This window comes from Manacus candei, unplaced genomic scaffold (genome assembly GCF_025592945.1).
Source record: "Manacus candei isolate 608988 ecotype Guabito, Panama unplaced genomic scaffold, ASM2559294v1 h1tg000010l, whole genome shotgun sequence".
Classification (NCBI taxonomy): Eukaryota; Metazoa; Chordata; class Aves; order Passeriformes; family Pipridae; genus Manacus; species Manacus candei.
In genome coordinates this window covers 6,045,173-6,070,719 of record NW_026138058.1, presented here as the reverse complement: position 1 = coordinate 6,070,719, position 25,547 = coordinate 6,045,173, and the positions used below count along the sequence as shown (strand labels likewise).

Here is a 25,547-nt window from a genome sequence, read left to right as displayed (position 1 = left end):
ACTTGCATCCAGTGTCCACAACCTGCTCTGGTGTCTAAACTGTTCCAGAAAAACACCACATTTGGGCAGCCCCAGAAGCAATCCTGGCTGAGAACCCCTTCTTTCCGACAGACAGTGCTCCCGATAATCCTTCCTAATCCCACCAGATCAGTTAGCTGAAATCTACCTTGACAGCTGGGGCTCTGCCAGCTTCTCCAAGGGCACTGACCAGCATACCAGAAATGTCTCCATGTCATTGGCCAGTCCCAGAGCAAGCTATTAAGAACATGAATGTGCTGTCAAAATTCCTTCTCTTAAGCCTTCAACTCTTTACGACTGGTGGGGAATGCTATGGCAGCAGGAACATCCGTTTTCTCCTGTGCCACCAAGCACGTGCTGGTGTCAGCACGGAGGCTGAGCTGAAATGGAAGGCAGCTCTCTAAAGTTAGACCAAGACAGTGGTAAGAAATATATACAGAGCCAGAAAGGAATTGTGGTCGCTCTGTCAACTGAAGGCTGATGTGAGTGCTGCACACAATGGAATGGCATGCTGAATTCATCTTTCTCAAACTCCTGGAGAATGACTTTCCCACATCCTGCTGACCCACAGTCAGCATGTTTCTAAATCCATTTTTGATAGACCAGAGAATGACATTTGTCTTTTTATCAGTCAGTGTACCGTGGGTGGATTTCTCCACTCAGCTGCATGTGACAGCTGCAAAATTCTCTTTCAGAAAGTCTCGTCACCGAACACGTCACATCATTCTGGCCTTTCTCTGAGAATTTTTATTTTTTTTTTAATTTATAACAGAGGAAATTTGAGAAAAGCTATATAAAAATACCCAGAAGCCTGTAACATCATGAAGTCACACATCTAAGAGAGAAGATGTCGTGAATCTCACAGAAGAGCCCGAACAAAACACGAAGGTTCCTGTCCAGCACTTCTTGCCCAGAAGCAATTTCTAGCAAGGAAGTGAGGTCAGCCTTATGTCGTCTTCTTGTAAACCTCCCTTCTGTATGCACATCACATCCCGTGCCAGTCTAGAGAACAGACATTCTGTCAAGCTCCTACTTTGCAATTTCCTGTTGCTATGAACAGAGGGCAGGAAATTAACCTTGGCCTGAGGATTCCCAGAGACAGGGATAACATCCTAAACATGTCAGACTTTTCATTTTATGTAATACTGCGCAGACATGTTTAGTTGGCTAATTGTGAATGCTTCCACTGGGCCCCTCCGGTGCCCTCTGGGCTCACTAATCCACAAACCATCCCTCTTAAAGCACTCATTTGAAAACAAAACAATATGCAGCGCAGGAATTAGCAACGGAATAATTCCAGTGGGAAAAATAAACAATAAAAAATGTGGGCATGGAGACAAGACTGCCCAGGAAAACTCCCCAGTGAATCTCCAGTGGCCACCATTTACAAAGCACTCTCGTACATGGACTTTGACGGCAAAACAAGGAGAACCGGAATGTAAACAGAATGACAGCAGAATTGGGATCACACTGCCCACTGGGGGAATCACAGCTGCTACAAACAATTAATATTTATATTACAGTAGTGTCTTGAGGGAACAGCTGAGTTACAGATAAACAGAGAAAGCAGAGGTGTGTACATGTGTTTATGTGTAGAGAGCACCTGAACAATGAGATTTCTCTCTGTCTTGCTTGAATAGCACTCAGTGCAGTGAAACCACCATCACAGACGTTATCTCCACAGATATACAGAGAGCGAGAGAGAGGAAAAATGTGTGTGTGCATGTGAATGCACCCTAGCCTACAGCACTCTTTAATCAAGAGACAAGACTACTGCCAGAGCTATGCACTTCCACAAAGAAATCAAGCTGTTCTAAAATACTCCCGAACCTTCTAGAATTACTATAATTTATATTAAAAAATGTACATTACGAAAGGAAACAACAGATCAGAAACTTTTACTATAACCACTTGGCCTAGCCCTTATTTTAAAACCCTGGTACCCTCACCTCAGCTCCCTAACAGAGCAAAGTCTATTTGAGTGCTGAAGTAAAGCCCTGGTGGACCTTCTGGAGCTGAAGAGAAACCAGAGGCTTTTTCACAGCTGCAGCATGTGGCTGAGCAGGGTTCAGAGGCACCCTGGGGAGGCTCACACCTGACCACTCCTGGAATGAGTTACTTCCCATCACACCCTTCTTGTCAACCTTTGACAGCACCTAAGTAAAATCCTTGCTTGTCAGTGTGCTACAGCAAGATGGTTTCAGCGCAAATGTCTTCCCAGATCAAGTGGGAGAACGTGGCTTTGCAGAGTACTGCCCTGTAATCACAGAATTCAAGTGCTTCGACAAGTGCAAAACACACAAATAACAAACAAATAAGAACAAGAACTCCAACAATGCATTTCGTTCCACAAAGATGCAGTCATATGTGAAATTACTCTCTTGCTCTTCAAAGCATGGAGAGTGAGAGTGGGGAGGGTAGTATTCTGTGGAAAATTTGCATGCTACATCAGCATCTCAATATTTTGTTAAACAGCAAGCATTTTAAACTAATATGCCAGTGAGACTCATAATAATATCTAATTAAGACTCTAAAACAGACAGTATCCTCAGTTCTTACCCTTGAAAGCTTATTAATCCCTCCTCAAACATCAAATAAGAAATTAATTAATGTATTACAAACAAGGAGCCTTCTTACTGCTTAGGGAACCATGCAGTCTTTTCAGGTGAACACTAAAGGTGACTTATTTGAGAAACTGAAGCAGGGGACTTCATTTCGTCCAGGAAATGGCAAGTACAAAGGTCACTTTAGTAAAACCTGAACCTGCTGCCAGTAAGAGGACTTGGGATTCAGCAGTTTCTAGTTTCTAGTCTCCTGCACTGGCTTTGAGCATATCACATCCATCTTTCAGCCTAAATCTTCCATCATGACTGCAGACTGTCTTCTCTGTTCCAGGATTTCAGCCCTCTCAAAAAGGTACTGCACCCAGAGCGTCCACCTTGCAAACCTCATGCTATTCTCTTTCTTCTCAGAGAATAGCCAGGTTGGTTCCAATGAAACCAACAACTTCAGAAAGCCACAGCAAGGGAGGAGGAAATGTACTTGCAGTATGCAGTTGCACTCCTGACAGCTGCAAAACGTGGTGGAAATGTAAAACAGCTTTCGAAGAAGCATGCTTCTGCAATACAGAGCAGTCTGGACAAGCAGCACCTATTCCATGAATATTTCATCTACACTGGGGGGCAAAAAGCCTTAGCAACCTACTTAGCCGCTACCATTTATTTGATTTTGACAGCTCTCAGTCATATGTTGCATTTTATGTTCCAACAGTATAGTTAAAAATGTACTGTAATAAATTTAAGCTTGTGACAAAAGGCTTGGAGGGTTTCATTTGACTTTTTTTTTTTTAGACTTCTTGCTGTCAGGAAGCACATTTTGTTAGAAACCAGTCTCTTCTTGCTTTGGCAAAAAAAAAATAGTATCCTTTTATCCTTCAGTTTTGCAATGGAACAGAAGCTGCAGATTCCTACCAAGGCCAAGCTGTTGTTCAATTGCTTTGCAGCTGGTCTTGCAGGCACTGCAGTGAAGTATACTATGAAAAGGTGAGAAAGGAGGACAACCTTACAGAAGGGGAAGTCATACATATGAAATGCAAAGTTAAAAGCACCCTAGAGGAATCTGTGCAAGACACAGAGAGATGAGGCTGCCTTTGCTGGTGAAGCTGTCTATTTTTTTCAGCCACGGGAGACAGCAACGGGACAGCAATGGAACAGATAGGGTGTACATGTGGATGGGACAGTGGAACTGCACTTGAAATTGTGAAAAGGGAGAGGGTGTCAACAAAAGGATTCATGCCTCAATGTGTGTGTAAACAGGGTGTAGGGTAGAGAGATCAGCTACGCTGTGAGTCGGAGGGAAAGGAGCCTGGAGGTGGGTTGAGAGAGTGGAGAGGATGCCTGCTGCTTTATCCCTCTTTAATTAGTTTTCAAAAGACAGTGATTTCCCCTACCTTCTGCAAGTACAGGACGGTTCCCTTCAACACAGCATAAAAGGTTTTCCAGCCTCGCTTTCCCCGGGGAGCTGCAAAGAAAACAAATGAAAACCCATTTAACTCAGATCCATTTTTACACTTTTTCTAGGTAACACGAGAGCTACATTAGTCCTGTGTTAAACCTCCTTTGTACTATCCTTTTCAAAGGACAATGCAACTTAGCACAGTGCCTGCACATACCTGCTGTGAGAGAGAGTAATACAACAACCCTGACAACAGCCCTGGACCGGATCAGAAAGGGAACAACAGCACTGCAGAAAGAAGGCCACAGAGATCCAGTCTTTGTGTACTTGCAGGTAGGCAGACACTGCCCCTACACAGCTAGGTCTGAGTGCTGCACTGTGGTACTTTTCAGAAAGAAACACTCTTTCTCCATGTCACAGTAGGCTGGCTGGCACTGCTCAGGACCTACGGGACGCTGCTCAGAAAGCAGCGTCTCTCAAGAGCATCCTTTGCCTTACTGGTGCTGCACACCCAAGCTGGCATTTAGAAAGGAGAAGGGTGCCAAACAGAATCCTAAGGGAAAACACCCCACCCCTCAAGAAACCTAAAGTCACGTTACAGGTTGAAGAACATAACAGAGACAACATATCCAGCCCATGATTTCCTAGAAACAAACAGTAGGGGAAAAAAAATTTCAGCATGAAAGCTGAAGGATCTGGTTTGAAATTCAGCCACAACAGAGGGAGAGAAGAAGGCACAGCTGTATGGTCACAGTGCCAGAGACCAGAAGCCTGCAGCTAAGCTCTCTCTCCACCAAGCACACCAGCATCCAGATATATACATACCACTGCCCTTACACTGAAACTAATAACCCATGCACAACTAAAGTGTGATACTCAGAAAGGTATCCCACTCTGATCTGAAGAAAGCAAGTGATGATGAAGAGGTTACAGGTCCCTTGCTCCAGAGGTTAATCATTCTCATTTTGTATAACAGACCTTATTTCTAATTGCCATTTGCTCGGCTCAGCTTCCAGGCATAGGCCCCTCTTGCATTCCTCTCCTCTAAGTGCCTAAGTGCTTTAGCCCTCAATACTCCTTTCCTGAGAAAAACATACAAGCATTCTAGTACATCACTTCCTTAAAAATCCTGCACAAGCTGATCTCTGCCCTCCAACAGCTCTATTAGGAAATGGAATATGAAAAGGTCTAACTAACTTTTAAAAAAAAATAATTTGTTTTATTTGCCACTAGAAAGCCAGGATGCAACTTTTTTGAGAGCTTCACGACAATGAGACAGACCTCTGAGTTGTACAAGAGCTTCTGAAAACATGGCCTTAATTACATTACTCATAAAAGGGTTATGCCCAAAATGAGCAGTTCTGATACCTATAATTAAAGAAATCATTTAATAAAGGCAACTAGATACAATTACTTATTAAGGCTAAATAAGCAGACGTTTAATAAAGAGGAATCTATTCAGAGCATCCAGTCATCACAAAGAATGAGGTCAGTTTGATTTTGACATGTCTGTCTGGATTTAGCTGTCCAGCTGTCAGCTTCCATCTTGAAAATGCTGACCTCCAGCTGTACCCTCTAAAATATACTAGCAAAACATGGGAACATCAAAGAGCTTCACCTAGCTAGGAGAGACTGGCAGCTACAGGAAACCCATCACAAAGCCAGAATTTGTCTTCAGGATTTAGCCCAACAATGTGAACCATGAGCAGGCAATCATCAGCCATTATCAGGGAAAATACAGATGCTCTGAGTAACCATGTTGTTTCCAATACCAACAGAAAACAAATGAAGACACTCAAGGAACAAAACACACACAGGTGAACCAGAGGCCTTCGATAATTAGTGCACCACCAAACAGAAGTACTAAAAGAAGGAAAGAGGATAATTAAAGTAAGAGACAGCAGGATTATTACAAGAAAGGGGCAGAGAGGAACTGCACGGTAAAAAGCTGGCTGCTGCCAAAAGCTGCTGCACTTCACTGGGTGTCTGACCCAAGGCTGGGAAGGCAGGGAAGGGAATGGTTACAGCATCTTCCAAGTAGAGGTAAAGAACTGCCCTCCTTTGAAGACAGACCCAGACGGGAGGGGAGATTTGGAACAAACTGGTGTCATGTAAGGAAACGGAGAATTACCAAATTACTGTGGAACAGCTACTGTAATTCACTTGAAATTGTTTTCCCTTCTGTAAATCACGATATTAATTTTCTTTTAGCGCAAAAAATTCACATTGCTTTGCTGTATCACATTACTTATTACGCTCATGCATTAGAGCTGCTGCAAATGGGACTAAGCATTGTAAATCCTGGCCTAACAGTGAGAGTGTGATAATCCAATTGCTGTGTTGTTTGTTATTGCTTCAATTTCCCCTAATGAAGCAGCAGCACTATTTGCCTTGAGAATCACATGGGCTCATTGGTAAGCAGCACTGTGTAGACATAATAAGAAAATAACACGTTAAGAGCAAAAAAATACTCACTTTTCTTTCCGTCCATATCAGCATGGATTTTCCGAGCCAGAAATCCAGTTTTATACACAGCAGCATTGGGGTCATGAGGGATGTCCAGGAATGGGTTATTTGAGTTGCCAATTCGACTGACAGCCTTTGTCTGGCTCCCATTATCCTTTTCATCTGTACCATCGGAGTGAGACTTTTTTTTCTCTTCTTCATCCCTTAAAAAGCAGTGAAAATTAAACATAAACTATGGACTGACCAGTAAAGTTTCATTTCAGCAATTCTTGAATGCTCCTTGTCAAAACATACCTCCCTCTTTATAGGGGGCCTTTTTTATAGAAAAGCCTAAATACATGTCATATAAACGTAGTTGTATTACAGCAAAGCTTCAGGTCACCTTCTTCACCAGCACAGGACACAGAAGCCAGATTTTCAATAAAGCCCAAGTTTCCATAACAGTCTCAAAAGATAAGACTTCAAGAGTGTTCTGTGTCCTCCCACATCACCTATTTTTAATTCCACTTATCTGAGTGCTAAAATGGGAAATATTTGCCTGCTGGGCTCTCCTGAAAATTCTCCAATTTCTTCATGAGTTCATATGTAGATGAAAAGAATTAGATTACTGCAGATCACTGTGGCTTACCCATTAACTTAGTATATGAAATACAGACTCTACCTCCTTTTCTTTATTTTTCTCTACAGACTAGCATAAAAGTAGTAATTTAAAAATAACAACTACTCTAGGTGAACTACATTATCTGTATTTTGGAAACAAAATGCTGCTCAAAATGTTACTTATGAGGGCAGTGTATTCAACATAGCTCTTGGGGACAATAATGCACCAAGTTACAGGCACCACCTGACTAATAAATGCCTTTTTGCTCGTCACAGGCAAAGGCTAAAAAGGACTCGACAACACAGAAAACGAAGGGTGTCAATCACAGGAGTAGGACAATGGTTTTCAGAGAACAGGCCACTGAACATAGGTGGATGGTATATCTGGAGGAACCACAGCTAGTGTCAGATTACAGAGCAGCCCTTCTTCCTTCTGAGTCCTTTGAAGTCCACGTACCAATTTACTAGGAAATGTGTATGGGGGAGGATGAAGGCTGTAATTGGAAAGTCATGGCAGCAGTGCTTCTCCTAAGATCAGTATCTGATTGAAAAAAATATTATTATTATTTGAGCATAATGGTGGCTCATACTGACAACCTACTGGGGGTGGGCTTCAAGCTGCTGTATCTCACTGGACCTGGAAGATTAGCAGAGAGAGCAAACTCGGGCAGACCTTCCAACCACATGTACATGTTCAAAGGCACGTATTAAATGAGGATTAGCAAGGCATATGTTGATCCAGAAGCTCCTTTAGGAACACTCTGCTACCAAGTCTACTTATGGGAATGACCATTCAAAGAAATGGTTCTCCTCCGAGAACTGCAGGCTAAAGGAACAATCTTTGTTATTCTGAACTCTGCTGAAATGGAGGCTCAGGGGAGACCCCATTACTCTCTACAACTTCCTGAAGGCAGGCTGTAGCAAGATGGGGCTCAGTCTTTTCTCCCAGGCAACTAGCAACAGGACAGCAGGACATCGTCTCAAGCTGCACCAGGGGAGGTTCAGGTTGGACATCAGGAGGAATTTTTTCATTGAAAGGGTGGTTAAGCATTGGAATGGACTGCCCAGGACACTGGTGGAGTCACCATCCCTGGAGGTGTTCAAGAAATGACTGGACAAGGTACCTACTGCTATGGTCTAGCTGACAAGGTGGTGTTCGATCAAAAGTTTGACTTGATCTTAGAGGTCTTTTCTGAACTAGATGATTCCAAATGAAATGATTCTATGATTCTATGAAATGGTCTTCTGGGGAATAATTTAGTCTAAGGGGATAAAAGTACATTAGACCGGACAATAAGGAAACCAAATCCAGAAACACAGAGGCTGTATCAGTGAACTCCACAGTACCAGGGTATGTTCCCAAGCATTTGACTTTGATCACCTCATATTAATTTATGCTTGGCATAGTCTCAGCCCAGCATACTCCCAGACACCATTTAGGAATCAGCACGATCAAGGACCACCCTAAGAAGGACCATCCTAACAGGCAGGGTGGAAACCAGTGTCTCCTTTCAGAGGATACAACTTTTCAACAGTGTGGATACAGATGCTACACATTGACATTTGTCCCCAGAGTCACACAAAGGTGCTAGACACTTGATTTAATTGTAGAGATATAGTCAAGGAGGTGCACCATAACTTCATGGTGTTGTCTTGCAAGGTCTCCTGATTAAGGGGAGCAAAACTTTCACTGGAAGACCTGATTCCTGCAAGGGAGAGTAGTCCTTGCATCTTTTAGCCTATTGATGTGTGCTCGCCCACTCCAGAACAGAAAGTTCTGCAAAACTTTTCACTGGTTCAAAGCAGTAAAGGACTTCTTCATGCATGCTTTGGTTGAAACCCTCTCCCAATTAAAAAAGTGAAGGCATTTCTGACAATTTTGTTTGCCCCCACCCTTCCTGTGTCTACTACACTCACAAGCTGCTGGCAAACCTGAATCATCATGTGATATGTGTTTCTTAGATATATGTCCATTTCAGGAGCAACTTCTCTCAACACAAGTCTGTGGCACTTAATCCAGACTAAAATCTCTCAAAGGGCATAAGTACTCAGGCTGATTTGTCACACAGAAGTGCCTTGTGAATTCTGGGATCTCAGCCAAGGACACAGTGGATTTCTCCTTGTCAGCAGAGACCTACTGCAGTAAAAGGCTTAACATTTTTTTGGAATAAGCTCTCTCCTTTGAGCTATGGGAGAGAATTATTGTATACTGATCAACTGTCCTGTGGGAATACACCAATGCCCTTAATCAAGCAGCCCCAGGTGGTGTGATGAGCAACCCTGGACAATCCTGGACACCACTAAGTGCTGGGAGCAGTGCTCTTAAACTCAGCACCTCTGGGGTAGCTAATAAAACATGAATTCTTCAAAAGGCAAGGCGGACAAAGACAAAGTGGCATCTGTTGTCAAGACTGCTGGTAGCACTGAACAAACCTTTAATTGGTCCTTTGATCTACCATGAAAACGGGACACCCTTGAGACTCAGAAGATTTAGGCATTTCTGAGAGCTGCGCACTCTGACAACACGCGTGAGGTCAAGATGCGCAAGTCAGTCTGCAATGACTAGAGGAGCTAGAGAGGCAGGAAGGACTCATTACAAACAAGAAATGTATGAAACCCAGAGGATCTGGGATTCATTTTTTCAAATACTCCATGTTGGCTCAGTGGTCAGGCATAAGAAGAATGCAGGACGATTGGGAGGACTGTCAAAATAGCAAAAAAGTTCAGCTATTAGCCTATGCTCAAATGTCCTCCAGAGTTGGCTGAGTAGGTAAATCCTGGATACTCTTTACCAAGGATGTAACAATTCGAGCTTACTGCTCTCAAGGCTTTAGGATACACTTGCAAGGAAGAACTGAGAAAATTCAGCAGGCCTCTGGGTACATGAACCTGAAAACTGATCTTTGTTTGAAACCCTGGCCTGTGGGAGATCTGTCTACCTTCCCACCCTCAGATGCCTCTCACCAACCATTCAAGCCCAGTAACATCCCCAGCGTGAGGGCAAGAGTCAGTGGGTGGGGTCTCTGTGCAGGTATGTTCAGACTCATGGATGGGATGTGGTGTCACACAGGCATAGCTCAGGTCCTTTTTAAGGGCAGAACCGGTGCCTCTCCTTTCTATTTCATATAGAAACTAACATAATCCTGCTGCCTTTGGCAAAAAAAACCCCACGATGGGTCCAACACACCTTTCAGTAGCCAAACATCATCATGAAGGTCCACTTAGGTTTGCAGAAGTCTTAAGAGATTTTCTGCCTTTGATCAGCAGAGGAAGATCATTCCCGGCTCTGGGTCTGGAATCAATTCCTCTGGTGACCCCTCCGTGATGACTGGAAGGGGTTGATAGCTGTGAAACCTCTTGCAGGTCCCACTTTCTATCCACAGGAATCGGGACCTACAGTGTCTCTGTTCTGCAGGGTACCGGGGACAAGAAAAGACCTCAATACTCTGCTTATGGCACATGGTATTTGCAAAGTGTCCCAAAACAAGGAGCTTCAGTTCCACCTCCCTAAGCCTGTCTCTTTGCAAAAGGACCTGCAGACAGAGCAACAACCACCACCCTGGCTGCCCATGAGAACCAGCAGACCAAAGCCAGGATCTGCTTGCTCTATCACTCCAAGTCAGAGCATTGAAACAGCAATGTTTTCCTTTCCAAACGCATGATTGCTGACAAGTAGAAAGAGTTTGCCTCTTATTCTTAAACACACAGATTTTAAAAACTTAAAAATCCAGACATTGCCATTCTGGTGAAAAAAATATATTTTTTGCCTCTCCCCAGAAAGACCCTATGCAAGGAAGTCCCATTTTTGTATTCTGGGAGAAAAGCACCGTCCAGTTCTCCCAGTAAGAAAAATATTACTGTATTCTCTGTGGTCTGATTTGAGGGTCTGCCTTGGAAAACCTTGGAGTCACTATGCCAGAAAGATGGAGTCAAGCCCTTAATTTTTAAAAAGCTGCTTTGTCTCTGCATTTGTTCAAATAGCAAACTGACATGGTGTGGCAAAAGGCTGGGTTCATTAATTTAAAAATTTTAATTGAAAAGCAATTCAGATTTGTAACATATGCATCTGTGGAACTGATAGCATCTGTATCAGGAAAGTGACTTGAAAGAAGTTTTGGCAATTTGGAGGGAAGAAAGGAGACCCGAGTGATTACCACCTGCCCCCCCACTAAAGCAAAAAAAGAAGCTGCAAACAGGAAACATCCTCGAACTTGGGAGACAAAGAGTTAATTATAATGGGGAGAAGTTTCTCAGTTTGACCTAGAAAAAGGTGAGCTTCAGCACAGATGTCTTTATAACCACCTTGATCTCAGCATCACAGTTTGATTTGGCAGTGTCCCTTTTCCACTATCACTATCTCAATGACCTGTTTTGTTTTGGCTGAAAGGAGATATTTTTTCACTGTAGTCCAGAAAAACAAAAAAAGAATACACCATGTCCATGTCTAAACTTCTCTGGAAAAAAACCTTTATCATCAACTAGCTAAAAATCAAGTAATTCTCCTGAAAACTATACTGTTCTGTTGTGAGAAATCTTTTGGGATACAGCTGGCTCAAATGCAGCCATTTGGCTTTAGCAATTTTGTAAGCAGTGCTTTGGGATTTTGTATGTTAATTCTAGATCACCTATTTTAAGATGATGATTTTATTATTCCTATCACCTTCAGCAGGAAACAGACATAGTATTACAAACAATGGAGAACAGTAGTGTTCACCACCACATTTCCATGTAAACATCATGCAGACAGAACATATTTAGCTCTGGCATCTTTATAATCAAATTGATTTTTCTCTTCCAGCCCAAAGATGATAATGCTCAGTGTGAAAGCAAAAGGATGAGAAACATCTACAAAACTTAGGATACAGTATTATGGACAGTGAGACTGAAGGGATGTTAGGAGGCTGGCCAATCCATCTCTAAGGCTGGATCCACTCTTCCTAACCCATTCCAGACAGAATAACCAGTTCACAAAAACCTCTGATGAAAGCACTTCTGTAGCTCATCCAGGTAAACCTGTGCCCTGGTTTAAAAGGCTGTTTGCTAGCAAGCTTCTCTAAAGGTCAATCCCAAACTTCCCTTGCTTCAAATTGAAGCCCATCCACAATGGATGGGAAGAACAATTCACACCTTTGGGACGTGCAGTGCGGAGTAAAGTGTGCTTTCACCAGTTCAGGGTAAATTCCAGGTCAGATCTCTTTATTTTACAGATCATGGTATGTGATTCACTTTTAACTTTGTGGAGAACTTGAGCCTGGTACTACTGCAGAAAAAGAACAGTAATACAGTTCTCTCTTCAGAGCTGTACTTGTGCTTTCCTGTTCATAAAGGGTAAATGAATACTCCTATTGAGAGTCTTTGAAGCACATGTGCTAAGGTGCCACTTTTCTTGACTACAAAATTGGAGTCAATGGTAGCCTTTTCTTTGCATGGGCTTTGGATCAAACTATAATTCTACTGGAAATGCAGAGCAAAGCATTTAGGATGATGACATGCCTAGCTCACAACTAGTAAGATAAGAATCAAGGTAGCAATCTTTCCCCCTCTTCTGTATCACCATTACCCTCCCCTGCCTATGGACTTATTGATAGCCACTAATCCACCAAATAATATATTTCCAGAGCAGCTCTTAAACCTGTGTTTAGCTTGTAAGAGTCTTAGATCCTCAAAGGGATTCTGGCTGGAGGAAAGGCATTCCTTCAAAATGTCAGCATTGCAAGGGAGTTTATACTGGGTTTTGCAGACTTATCTTCACCTCTGACTTACCTCTCACTTCTTCCCCTAACAAGTGCATCAGGGAAGCAAAAGAATAATCTTTGGAAGTGGGAGAGTGGACCTTCCTCAATCCCATCACAGCAAAACTGACCATGTTTCCTTCCTATTCAGGTCACAACAGCAGAGCAAGAGAGTTACGTGCCTCCTCCCTCTAGCTCAGGCAACCACAGGGTTCCTTGGGGTTATTACTTTACACCAATTACATCCCTCTGTAAAAGTGAGGAGAAACATTTTCACACTCCCTCTTTCAGCTAGTACTCTCGGCTCTAGAGGTAAAGGCACAGTCTCTTTGACCATGCCCAGAATGAGTTTTGTTTCTCATCATGGAAAGTAATTGTCACATTAGTCCCAGCCATCTGTCAGTCTCAGACAGGAACAGACAACTGGCCTCTTTGAGCATTCCACTGTGAGAAGGTGACTTTATACCTACCCAAAGTCTTATTTAAGGAAGAGTCTGAATTCTTCCTCTTCCAGCCTGCTTGCAATTTTCCCCCAAATAAGGGACATGAACTAGACTACGTAAATGCCAAAGCAGTTACCACCTATACAAGAGAAAGTGATCTCATAAATCACCTTGACTGAAGTTCATGGGACCAGAGCCAGTCATGAGCCAGTTCCCACCTGGAGGCTGCCCAAGCGTATCAGACACGGTATGGTTTCCTGGCAAGAGCTGGAGGAAAATTCTGACATCAAGAAAGTCACACAATGGATTCTGTTGGGTCTAAAGTACCTGTGACAGGGTCTGGCAAACAGCTCTGATGTGACATGGAAGATTCACACGGTGTGTTCCAGGTCCAAGACACAGTCTGGGAAAATGTTTCCCACCATGATTTTTATGATGCTCATCAGAGATGGCACTTTTTGCTGATTCCCCTTAGCAGCACACCTTCTTTACTATTCTGACATTGCCTAACAAACATCTGAACTGGGACTGCAATCCCGGTTGGAACCAGCAGCCCTTTTTAAGTGAGGCTGCACACCTTGACAAGAAACTCATTTGCAGATCATGAACTTAAAACAAGGAAGAGTGGAAGCCAATTGGCCTGCAAGACCTATGGCAGTTGCTAGGACTTCTAGCACAAAAGGTGCAGCAGCATGCACTCTAAACATATATTATTCCCAAGAAGGTGATGTTTCAGATATGTAAATACGTGCAGGGAAATATTTTGTACAGGCAAAATAGACAGAAAACAGTATTCTTCTATTTTACACCAAAATCTGCAAGTGGTAAGATCTAAAGGAGACCCTTCTACTCATTGCTGGCATAACTAGACCACATGAAACCTGAGCACAGGGAAATGTCAATTTAACACAATCTGAAACAGAAGCTTTTGCTTGTCTGCAGTATTTCCACAGTTAACAAGTGTTCACCTGTCAAAAGCAGGTAAGGATTGGGGGTGATATCAGACTTTGTCCAATTTATCATCTTTCATATTAGGCTGTTGTCAAGTTATCCATAGTTAATCAGGAGACAAACCAAGACAATAAACCAACAGCAGGAAACTCAATCCAAGACGTGTGTTTCTATTCAGCGGTTCTGACACAATGTACAGAAAGATAAAGGGAGAAGTCAACTTCTGTTTTATTTATGCAGTCATAGAACAACAGAGGATTTAATTTCTCTCTTTTCAGGCTGAAGTTTCCTACTAAATGAAATGTCCTCTTTCCTTACAAATGTAGTTGGCTCCTATCATTAACAACTCCCCTTGCTGGAGAAACAGATGAGGCTGAATTGTCAGGTCATTCATTACCAGAAAATCAAACTCATTATGTACTCTGGCTATCTTCTACAGGCTTTGGAGCCCACACAGATGGTGTCATAGGAGGTATAAACAGATTACTATACAGGTACTATTTTTAAACTCCTAATTTCTACACAGTATACTTACACTGCCCATTCCAGTTTCTCATTCTTGATTGAATTGTAGAGGGCCTGCAAAAGGAGAGAAATGAGATGGAATTATTGCTTGAGCCTTATCACACATGAATACATTAAGGAAATATACACATATGTTGAGGAAAGGTACCCAACTAATATCAGCAAGCAAGCTGCCTCTGACCAAGAAAGTACCATATCTGCTCACAGGAATACAAAAATGTAGAGCAGAAATCTCATCTATGGAAAATATCCTAAATGCAGGTTTTGAGACTACAGTCATTTCCTCAAGCAGGTTTTTGGGGTTCGTGGTCTGTGTCTTCTTAAAATAGGAGAATCACAGAATGGCCTGGGTTGGAAGGGACCTTAAAGATCGTCTACTTCCAACACCCCTCCCATGGACAGAGACACCTTTCACCAGACCAAGTTGCTCAGAGCTCCATCCAAACTGGCCTTGAACACTTCCAGGGATGGGGCATCCACAATTTCTTTGGGCAATCTGTTCCAGTGCCTCACTAACCTCACAGTAACGAATTTTTTCCTAATATCTAATCTAAACATACTCTCAGTTTGAAGCCATTCCCCCTTGTCCTGTCACTACATGCTCCTGTAAAAAGTACTTGTAAGCTCCCTTCAGGTACTGGAAGGCTGCAATTAGGTCACCCCAAAGCCTTTTCTTTTCCAGGCTGAACAATCCCAGTTCTCTCAGCCTTTCCTCATAGGAGAGGTGATCCATCCCTCTCCTCATCTTGCTGGCCCTCCTCTGGACTTGCTCCAACAGGTCCATGTCCTTCCTGTGCTGAGGGCCCCAGAGTTGGATGCAGTGCTCCAGATGGGGACTCAGCAAAGCAGAGGGGCAGAATCCCCTTCTTTGCCCTGCTGGCCACGCTGTTTTTGATGCAGCCCAGGACACAATTGGCTTTCTGAGCTGTAAGTGCCCATTGCTGGGTCATGTCCAGCCTCCCATCCACCAGCACCCCCAGATCCTTCTCAGCAGGGCTGCTCTCAACCTGTTCATCCCCAGCCTGTGCTGATGCTGGGGGTTGCCCTGACTCAGGTGCAGCACTGTGAACTTGGTTTTTTTAAACCTCATGAAACTCCTATGGGCCCACTTCTTGAACTTGTTCAGGTCCCTCTGGATGGCATCCTGTGCTTCTGGAGTGTCAACTGCATCAGTCAGCTTGGTGTCATCTGCAAATCTGCTGAGGCTCCACTCAGTCCCTTTGTCTATGTCATTAATGAAGACATTATAACACTGGTGCCAATACGGACCCCTGAGGGAAACTACTTGTCACTGATGTCCATTGGGACTCAAGAAACATTGACCACCACACTCCAGATGTGATCGTCCAATCACTTTCATATCCAACAGTCCTTGAAATTCAAGGTCCAACTTAATTTCTGACACTCAGTGAGACCTTTTTGTCATTTACTTTAATGGGGGCCAAGATTTCACCATATCGACTTGCCTGTGAAAACCTGCTAAGGAGCTCTGTACCAAATGCAAACAGCCAAAGGGCATTTCTGCCAATTTGCAGGCATTTTGCTTCATTTTCAGATGAGGCCTATCAAGAGATTTTAAGACCACTGTGCAGGAAGAAAGCAAAAGAAAGAGCTAGTATTTCTCCTACCATGTTGCCAGCAGTCCAGCAGAATTAGACACACCTCCATTTTTCTACACAAGCTCATACTGATGCTAGTTGCCTGGGGTCACCCAGTATTTTTTATTAGATACCTCTATGTTTCTTAACTATTTGGCCAAAGCCCCCCTCTTATTCTTTGACTCATTCTTATCTTCCTACTATGATCAAAATATCTCTTACATTTTGAGCCAGAAAACTACTTCCAATAAAAGGGGTAGTGGCTGCATACTTTCCCCAGTTGCTGCCCCATTTTTTCAGAAGTAGCATTTTTTTCCCCCCAGCTGGCTGAATGAATTTTTGAAACAGCAAAAACCTGGCTTGGGGAAACACAATTGTTGCTCTATGGCCCAAATGCCTACAATATTGGGTCACAACCTCTGAAAATGAACACCTGCTCTGTGCAGTACTGCATTTTATGAGATTTCACCACTAGGAGACTCTCCAGGGATCACTGCAGCCAAAGAGCAGGACACACGAAAGCAGAAGTCCAGATTGATACAGGAACAACAAATGCCCCAGGCTTCTGCCTCGTGAAATGTGACATGTGTTTGTCCCAATCTCTACTAATAAGCCAGATTCCCTCTTCCTTCTTTAGGGAGTAACAGACACTAACCCAGTCATACGGCATACGTTTGACAAAGGACACCGTCTCCATCAAACATAGCCTGTCAGAAAGTCTCTGCTATTTACAAAAAAGAAAAAAAAATCCTAGGGAGTATCCACAGCCTGGGCAGCTGTATACAGGGCATATTTGGTGTGTCTACCGAGCATGTTCATGGAGACCTCATCAAGAAGACCTCTCAAGGAATGCAGACACATGAGTTCTCATGCCTGTCCTCCAACCTACATCTCTGGCAGAGACTGCTGCCAGGCTGCACACCTGGTTCTGGACTCAGCAGCCTTTTAGAGCTGTTTTATGTCCCTTCTCCAAAACAGTTTACGCTTTAACACTTTCCTGCTGTCTACTGGGCACTCACATGTTCCAGAGAAGTAAAATTTCCCCCTGCCATGTTTTGCAGCCAGCAGCGGACGTGTACAGCACAGCACCTGCTCTACCATTTATTTGATGGCTGTTCCCCAAGGCCCTGATTCAGACAGCAGCTCTTTTCAGCAGACATTTCTCCAGGGTATGACTAAATCAAACAAACTCTGAGACAAGCACCTAAATGCTTCACAAGCTGATCAGAGATTATGGCGTGGTCATGACTTTCACTGTACTTAACTGGCTGCAAGAACAGCTTTTATTAACTCGTGTTTTCTCTCTGGGAGATGAAAAAAAAGGAAAAAACCTCTAATTTAAAACACTCTTACAGTTCGACAACAATCACCACTTCTTACCTGCTAGCCCGGGAAGTGCTTGGAAAATTAACTGTGCAAGCCAGAAAATGGGAGGCTCAACCACAGCAGGGAATGCTAGAATGAATACTGTGTGGGTCTCATTTTCCAAGCTGGACTGATACCACTTGGAAAGGGGAAAGATTTTCTATCTCTTTTGGCACCCAAGGCTACTATAGCCAGGATCCAAACCCCAACATATCAACCACTCGGCAGTGTCTGACTTCAACTCTTTGACTTTTTAGTTATATTACCCAGAATGCAAAGACATACTCCTTAACAGCTTACATCTTTCCTCTTTCTCATAATTGCTGATCTCTTGGTCCACCACACCTGAGGCCCAGTATTGCTTTTAGCTTCTTGGAGAAACAAATGCAGTTTTGAAGGCAAATAAAAGAAATTGCTGCATAAAACAGAACAGCAGGCAAAATCATAGACATCTTCCTTATTTTAACTCCAGTGCTCTTTCTTACAGCTTCAATTTGAACCTTAGAAGATTGCAGTGTAAAAAAAGATGAGATTTTTCATGTGTTTGTGGGATTTGTTTGTATTTCTTCATAAACTAGGCACGAACCACTTTCCTTTTTAAGTGGAAGGCTGTAACTCCTTAAGAAACTGCTGAATCCCATCCCCATTTTCCCTTTGGTAAGCAGGTAGGACAACTAACAACCCAGATTTTCACAAGGCTCTCACCAGTTGGTACTTTTATTCCAACGGGAAGGAGAAGCAAAACTATGCAGAGAACGCTTTTGAAAACTCCTGTTTATTTTATAGAGCTGCCAAGAGAAAAAAAAGGTCACTCGCCATCCTCACCTTCCTCAAAACCTCGTCACATGCACAAACCACTGGACCCATTTAAACAGGCTGCTCTTGTCACCTGCTGGCTTCCAGCTATGCTGTGAGTCACCCTCTGCATGCAGAAGCAGCGCACAAAAGAAAGGCACAAGCAGGTGAGCACAGAGGTACAAAGAGGCAGCAAATTACCCAGATACCCATCCTGGTAAATCGTCTAGGAAACAGCCAGCACAGGGTCCGCAAAGCCTGGCCAGCAGGGTCCAAGATGATGAGCACTGTACAAGCCCTCCCCTCAAAAGGCAACATAGGGCTATCTCATGAAGCAAACTACTGACTCTCTGTATGCACCAGCCCATGCAGAAAAGCCTGCCAAGAGGGAAAGGAATGCACCACAGGTGTTTTTTATATTTGCTCCACACACAAAGGAGGAGCCAGAAACACCTGCCATGAGCAGGAGAACAGGCAAAACCAAATCCAAGTTCAGAGAGACGGCAGGGATGACCCAGACTGTCTTCTCTAGTTCTTGTCTCCCATGCTCTTTGCTTGCAACCAATTCCTCTCTGATTTCTGGAGTTATTGTCGGGGAAAGGATCATCTGATTATCATAGGATATACAGCCTAGGTGGGTTTTAATGCCCCAAGGACAGGGATGCACTCGTGCTCTCTGACCCAGGTCCCTGCCACTCTTCCCTGCTACCAGTGGCAGAAGTCCTGTCTGAGTGAATTTCTTCACCTTCAGCTGATAATGGCATGCTTGATCCCAGGCAGCCAAGGAAGCCCTGGATGCACCTCTGGGCAAAGACATGCTCAGTCTTTGCAGTTAGAAGTTCAGCATCTCCCCCAGTCACTCAACACCCATCCACTGGCTCTGCCCTTCGGACCAGAGCAGTCAGCCAGGCACCAGCCCCAGCTCCTGCCATATGTGCTTCACTGGAGGGAGGAAAAACAACTAAAGTAGTAGAACCCTACAAAAATAAAACAGGTTACGGAGGCAAGAGATACCACACATGTTAGGTGTCTGAATCGAGTCTAAGAGGTGTTAATGTGTTCATCCTTTGGACCAGGGCATAGCTCTGTGTCATTGTCTCCTGCTAGGTTTGGAAGGGGTGCAACACACTGCTACATACCACTCCTGGTTTGCTGTATAGGTGACTGCGTGAAGGTGGCCCTCCCTCAGAACTGTTGCTTGCATACAGATCTATACTACTTCACCACCTGCTGTTTGACACCCTCCCCCAAAATCCAGATCTTGACATTTTCTCCTGTCCTCGTGCACAGATCTGTAACACTTGGCAAGGCGAGGATAAGGGCTCTGATCACGGAGTGCCTGTAGCTCCTCGCCAGACTCAAAGCCCACATGCCCCCGATTTCTCACGCATTTCCCCCTTCTGATGAGGATGCAGCAAAGGTGCCAGAATAGTACCCCCAAAAAGCCTGTGCATTAGTGCACAGCATGGTGTGTCTGCTGATATTGTTCTCAATTCCAAATTCCACTGGTTTGTACAACAAACGTTCTTCTAACAAGCCAGCATACATTATTCATAAAACAGCACAGAGCTGTTCAGCAGCATATGGAACCGATGAATGTTGTTTTGGTGTGGGTGGAGATAGGGTTGATAGGAATGTTTTAGGGGGAAGGAAAGGAGATCATTTCACCCAGGGAATTTCAAGTGCGTCACCAACTGGAGGAGAACATTTCTAAGAGAAACTCCTCTGTTAAAAATCTGGTTTAGATTTTTAGAGGAGAAGGAGGGGGAGGGGGGAAAGAAAAAAAGAAAGGAAAGATTGTGCCAGATATATCATCATAAAAGAGAAAAGGATGGTTAGCTGGGGCTCCTGAGAGCCAAGAAATTAAAACCACACAAGAAATGCGTCCTCTGCAAAATTGATACACAGGGGTTGCTTGAAAAGATTTGTTCTGTACTTACTGGAGTGTTTCATCAATGTTAATGTAAAGGCAGCATATGCATTACTGTGGATGAACAGAGAAAAGGCTAGAGAAGTGTTTCTTGATAGTGGAGCACCTACACTACTGATTTCAAATTATTTTACTGGCTCTGTGCATTTGCAGGCAGGACAGGCACAAGCACCACTCTTCAATTCAATCCACGGCTGTGGGAAAAGAGTGTGCCAGGAGAAGAGACTGCTGAGCACACTGGTCGTCTAACAGACGATCCTAAGATCTCGCCTTGCATGCAGTCTAGATTTGAGCCTTCTCTCCAGAGAACAAAGGTACATCAATTCACAGTATCCTTTTCACGAGTTCTCCTGCTGGCCTGAGGCTGTGATACTTGCCTGTAATACACACCCAGGATGCATCACTTAGTGGACCTGCACACATACAGATGCATGTGGATATACATATGTGCACAGAAGCACTACCTGATGTGTTTCAAGGAAATGATAGGTACTTGGGCTACCCAGCTTCTCTGACACTGGCAGCAAGCAGACCTCATATGCAGGCACCATGTTGGTGCTTTGTTCATACTAGTTAAAGCATGAGGATACATAATACAGTCTAGCTAAGCAAAATAGGCTGAGTCACATAAGAGAAAAGTAACAGAGGAGTATGTTTCTGAGGCACAAATGGTTTATATCTGTCTCCTGTTCAAAGCCAGCTGACACAGTCAAAGAAACAGGTCTTGAGCATTGCAATCACTTTCAATGGGGAGCAGATAAAACACAAGGCAGTCCAGACACAAAGAGGGAAACACACCCATATAAATAAGAAGACAAGTCTACAAACCAAATCCTGCTTGAGACTAAGGGCAACTACATGGAATCAGTGCCCAGAAAAGCCCAGCTTTGAACTGAAAACAGTTCCCGAGAAGTGATGCACAAGCACACACACACAGAGTTACACTGATAAAAAGACCTCCTTTGCCATACTACACATTAACAACTTCCAGCTCTCTTCCACCAACACGACAGTACCAAAGAGGTAAAACTCAATTATAAATCAGTTCTCTCAATCAGGGACATCTTAGCAAAATAGATGGGCAGACAAAGATCAGAGGAGGGAACAGACAGATGAAAAGAACAGGGCTGTCCAAAATCACAAGATGAATCACTGGTACAGCCGCTTGTCATCTTATCAACCAGGCAAGCACCACTGACAGGAATGCAGGGATCTTCTCAGCCCTCCATAACACAGCTTTTAGAGGTCTTAGATGCTCCACAGACACAAAACCCTTTGTATGAAATAAGGAAACAGCACAACGAACTAAAACAAAGCTGCAGTGTGCTTCGCAGCTTACTGAGATAGGGAGGAGAAGAAGTGAGTATCTCTCACAGAACAAGCTACAGCACTCAAGAGGTAGAAATGTGAATCCCACAGAGGAATGAACAGAGAGCTTTCATTACTGCAGTAGTTAACTAACTGTGTCAGACACCATCCCTGGGAGATAGTCTCTGCCCTGAGGACATTACACCATGCATGCACAAAGCCTGGGAGAGGGAACAGAAGTACAGAGATTAAGTCATTCACCCAATGTCAAAAGACTCTCCTTTTCACCACATACAGGAGACTGCTCATGCATAAATCCTCCCACCAAATACCAAATACTCAAGCAATTATTCCCATGCTTAGGGTGAAAGTGATCACAGGAGCAGGGTACCAGAGCACCTGCAAGATGCAGCCTTTACTTTGATATTTGTTGGACAAGCACGTACTGCATCAGCAACAGCCCGAGAATGATGGCCAAGATATTTTTCTGCCACAACTCAGCAGCACACTATTTCTTACATATGACTAATAAGGTCCTTAAAACAGAGGTTCATTAAATTGAACTGTATAAAATGCTTCATTTATTTGTTTGCAGTACTCTGTCAACGAAGTTATGCAGGTGAGGCTCTGAAATGCCATACAACCTGTAAGCTGACAGTGAGTGATCTGCTAGGAACTACTGTGCAGTGCCGGGGTCTTTTCACCATAGCAGAGGAGGTTTCTCTCAGAACAGACAGGAGATACACAGAAGGGACAGTATGGGAAGATCCATACCCGTGCCTGCTTGTTTGCATGCACACAGACACATGGTTAAATGCTTGGCTGATGCTTTGAAATATTTCACCCTGATTCAACACACCTTTGCAAGTGGTTATATCTTTTAATCCCAAGACAGAATCAACTGGCAGCAAGAATGAAATCAGAGGCACATTTGGTCACGGCACAAAGTTCATTCAACCCTTGGAGACACGGAAAACCTTTGGGAAGGAAACAGCTATTAAAGGTCTTGCCAGGAGTTCCTGGGTGCCTCACAGTTACTGTGTGGGAGCAAGGAATGAGGAAAAAAAAAGAGATGCTGCATGAAGTGAGGGTGTTTGCTTAGTAACTGAACAACTGGGCTGGGCTGAGTAGGGAGATGCTGCACACAGTCACTGTAGCAGATGGACATAGCCTGGGCTCCAAACCACTACAATTCGTTAACATACTCCTATAAAGCACAAGTGACACCTTCCTAATAAATATTTCACAGCAATATTTAATTGTGCATGTAAGTGAGATAATATTTTCACCTAATACCCACACCTACTGAACCACAGAGCTTTAAATAAGGAGCAAGAACTGTTTTTCTATAGAAAACAATTCCCATTAAACAGATAATCCCAAGGACATCACTTGCCAACTCGGGCATCTTTCCCAGCATCAGAGCTCTGATTAGCATTGTCACTAGCAAGTTTTCACTGTTTACTATTGCATCAAGCTCAGTGACAGGGCATTCAACTAAGACTGTCACTATCACAGCAGACCTCTTTCACCTTCAGGTCTCTCCTCAAATGTAGGGATTTTTTTTCCAACCTGACAGCAATTCTGTGATCACTGCAGATCATCCGGAGGTCTTAACTCCTGCAAAGCGTAACCGTTTCACCAACACTACCCCCACACCTAGCCAAGCAAAACACTATTAATATTTTAGTTATTTACCTTGCTTTCTTTAGTAGAAAACTCAGAGGAGTTGGAGATTTTCATAGATTTTGACCGATGGGACTGCCGCCAGAGAGATTCTTCTCGGGAGTATTTCACCGAACCTGTGGCTCTCACCCGGACTTTGCTGGTGCTCTGAACACTGTTAACTCCAATCATTTCCAAGAGTGAGTGTATGGGATGGGGAAGAAGAAAGCTACTGGAACTTCCCAATCCCCTGCAGAGGAACTGGAAAAGGTTATGTCTGGAGAGCCCAGGTTCAAGCAATCAGTGTTTGCTTAAAGCACACTAGGCTGTTTTCCCCAGCATCTTCAGGCACAGTGTTTGGAGCCAGCCTGATTGTTCCAGGCATTGCTCACGTCACTGGACTAGGGGGGGGGGGGGGAGGAAAAAAAGAAAAAGAAGAGGCTGATAGAAACTCCTCCCCTGCTCCGCTCCCCTCTCCAGCATCAACTCCCCCTTCATACACACACCGACAGTGACAGGGAGAGAGGTGGAGAGAAAGATGCTGGAACAAATGCCAGCAGATCAAGCAAGAGATTCATTTTCAGTTCACGGGGCCACACTTCCCTGCCTGCAACAGCCTGGCATGCTCGTTACTGCCTGCAATAACAAAGAACACTGTGAAAAGAGTCTTCAATCACCTGCCAGCTACACACTTCTGGATGTGAGCAATACTGACGGATTCCCAAAGCATTGGAGAAACGAGTGAAAACCCACAACACCATAATGAAGTACTGGCAAGCCTCAGAGAGATGCATCAGCAAATTTCCACAACTCCAAGGGTTTGCACTTACTAGCCAGAGTCCTCAGGGTGCCTTCCCAGGGTGCAAGGGAGAGCAAGACTACTTTCACAAGCTAAAAGGGACTCAGGGGAACTTTCCCGTGGTGATCAGTGCAAACCAGTGGCAGAGCTGTGAGCAAGCACCTAGGGACTCATCTCCCCACTCGGCATCCAGGAGAGCTGTACCTGTAGCCCTCCACAAGCAAACTGCATGCTTCAGTGGCTGACCCCACCAGCAGTGCAGCCCCCGAGTGGCATCCTTTTTCTCCTTTGTGGGAAACCCACACAGCCTAGTGATGAGAGGGCCACTGCCACAGCCCACGGATGCCAGACACACTGCTCCAACCCACAGGAGCCTGGCTCCAGAGGTCAGGCACGCTCCAGGCACCTGGAGTCACTCTCCCCCATGCAGGGGGTGAGGGGAGGCCAATGCCAGTGGGAGCTGGTACTTACTTAGGGGTGGATGCGCTATATAAGGGAAAAGAGGTGTTTACCTCAATGTTGCAAAAGCACCATCATTTCTGGCTCCTGGAGACCCAGAGTGCAGCAGACTGTGCATTGCCATGGCAACATGCTCAGATGAGAGAGAGAGATTGCTCTGCTCTGCTTTGCTCAGCACAGGATCGTGGCAGCTGCCGACACGCACTGGGGCAGGTGGAGCAGCTTGTGCAAGCAGGAAGGCAAAGGTGGACAATGGGGACATTGTCTCCAACCCATGAAGGGCATACAGCTTGTGCAGAAGGAGCACAAGGAGCTGGAACACTCTGCAGCACGGGGACCTCACTGCAGGCTAACATCGAGTTCAGCAACCTGCCCCGTGCCACCAGCTCACCAGGCAGGGCAAGGACAGCAGCAGTGGGGTCAGGGTCAGAGCCTCTCCCGCCCCTCACACGATGACATACGGGGAGCTGCAAGTCTGTGCATGCGGACAGGGAAAAGGTGTTGCTGCCCTGGCATGCTCGGGTGAATGTCCCCTGCTGAGATGCATCAGGCAGCTGAAAAGCTGGGTGAAGAGGGTCCTGTCCCCATTCACACCTGAGTCCCATTCAGTGTCTGCTGAGCCACACCTAGGCAGACTGGGAGTTTGCTCACCCTATGTCGTGCACAACAGCACCCAGGGGTAGGTAAGATGCAAATGAACCGAGTGGGCTTTTCCTCATGTTACATCTTCTCAATCTCTTGCAATCAGGGATTTCCATCCTTACTGGCAAATGGCTAGACAGCCACATTATGGTCCTAGGTGCACTTTTGCTCGTAGGAGGTGCTGCTGTCTCCCCAGCACACAGCAGCCTCTCTGACAGCAGTCACCCTTTGCTCATGTTATCCCTAAGGGTGCTACAGGTGGAAATCCTTCCCACAGACTCTAATAGGCATGGACCA

The 25,547-nt window shown here is 44.4% G+C and overlaps 1 protein-coding gene across 7 annotated transcripts in view; it reads right to left on the bottom strand.

Moving 5' to 3' along the window:
- Positions 1-25,547, bottom strand: part of LOC127466537 (PH and SEC7 domain-containing protein 3-like) — a 116,883-nt gene that overhangs the window by 23,211 nt on the left and 68,125 nt on the right. For 6 of the 7 annotated variants that reach the window (XM_051777412.1, XM_051777413.1, XM_051777414.1 and 3 more), the window contains 3 exons: positions 14,700-14,743; positions 6,448-6,641; positions 3,968-4,038 (listed from right to left, as the gene is read on the bottom strand). In XM_051777412.1, coding sequence (XP_051633372.1) covers positions 3,968-4,038; positions 6,448-6,641; positions 14,700-14,743 — 309 coding nt within the window. Of the gene's footprint in view, positions 1-3,967; positions 4,039-6,447; positions 6,642-14,699; positions 14,744-23,383; positions 23,961-25,547 lie in introns of those variants that run through there. The other variant, XM_051777417.1, reaches the window with a different exon arrangement.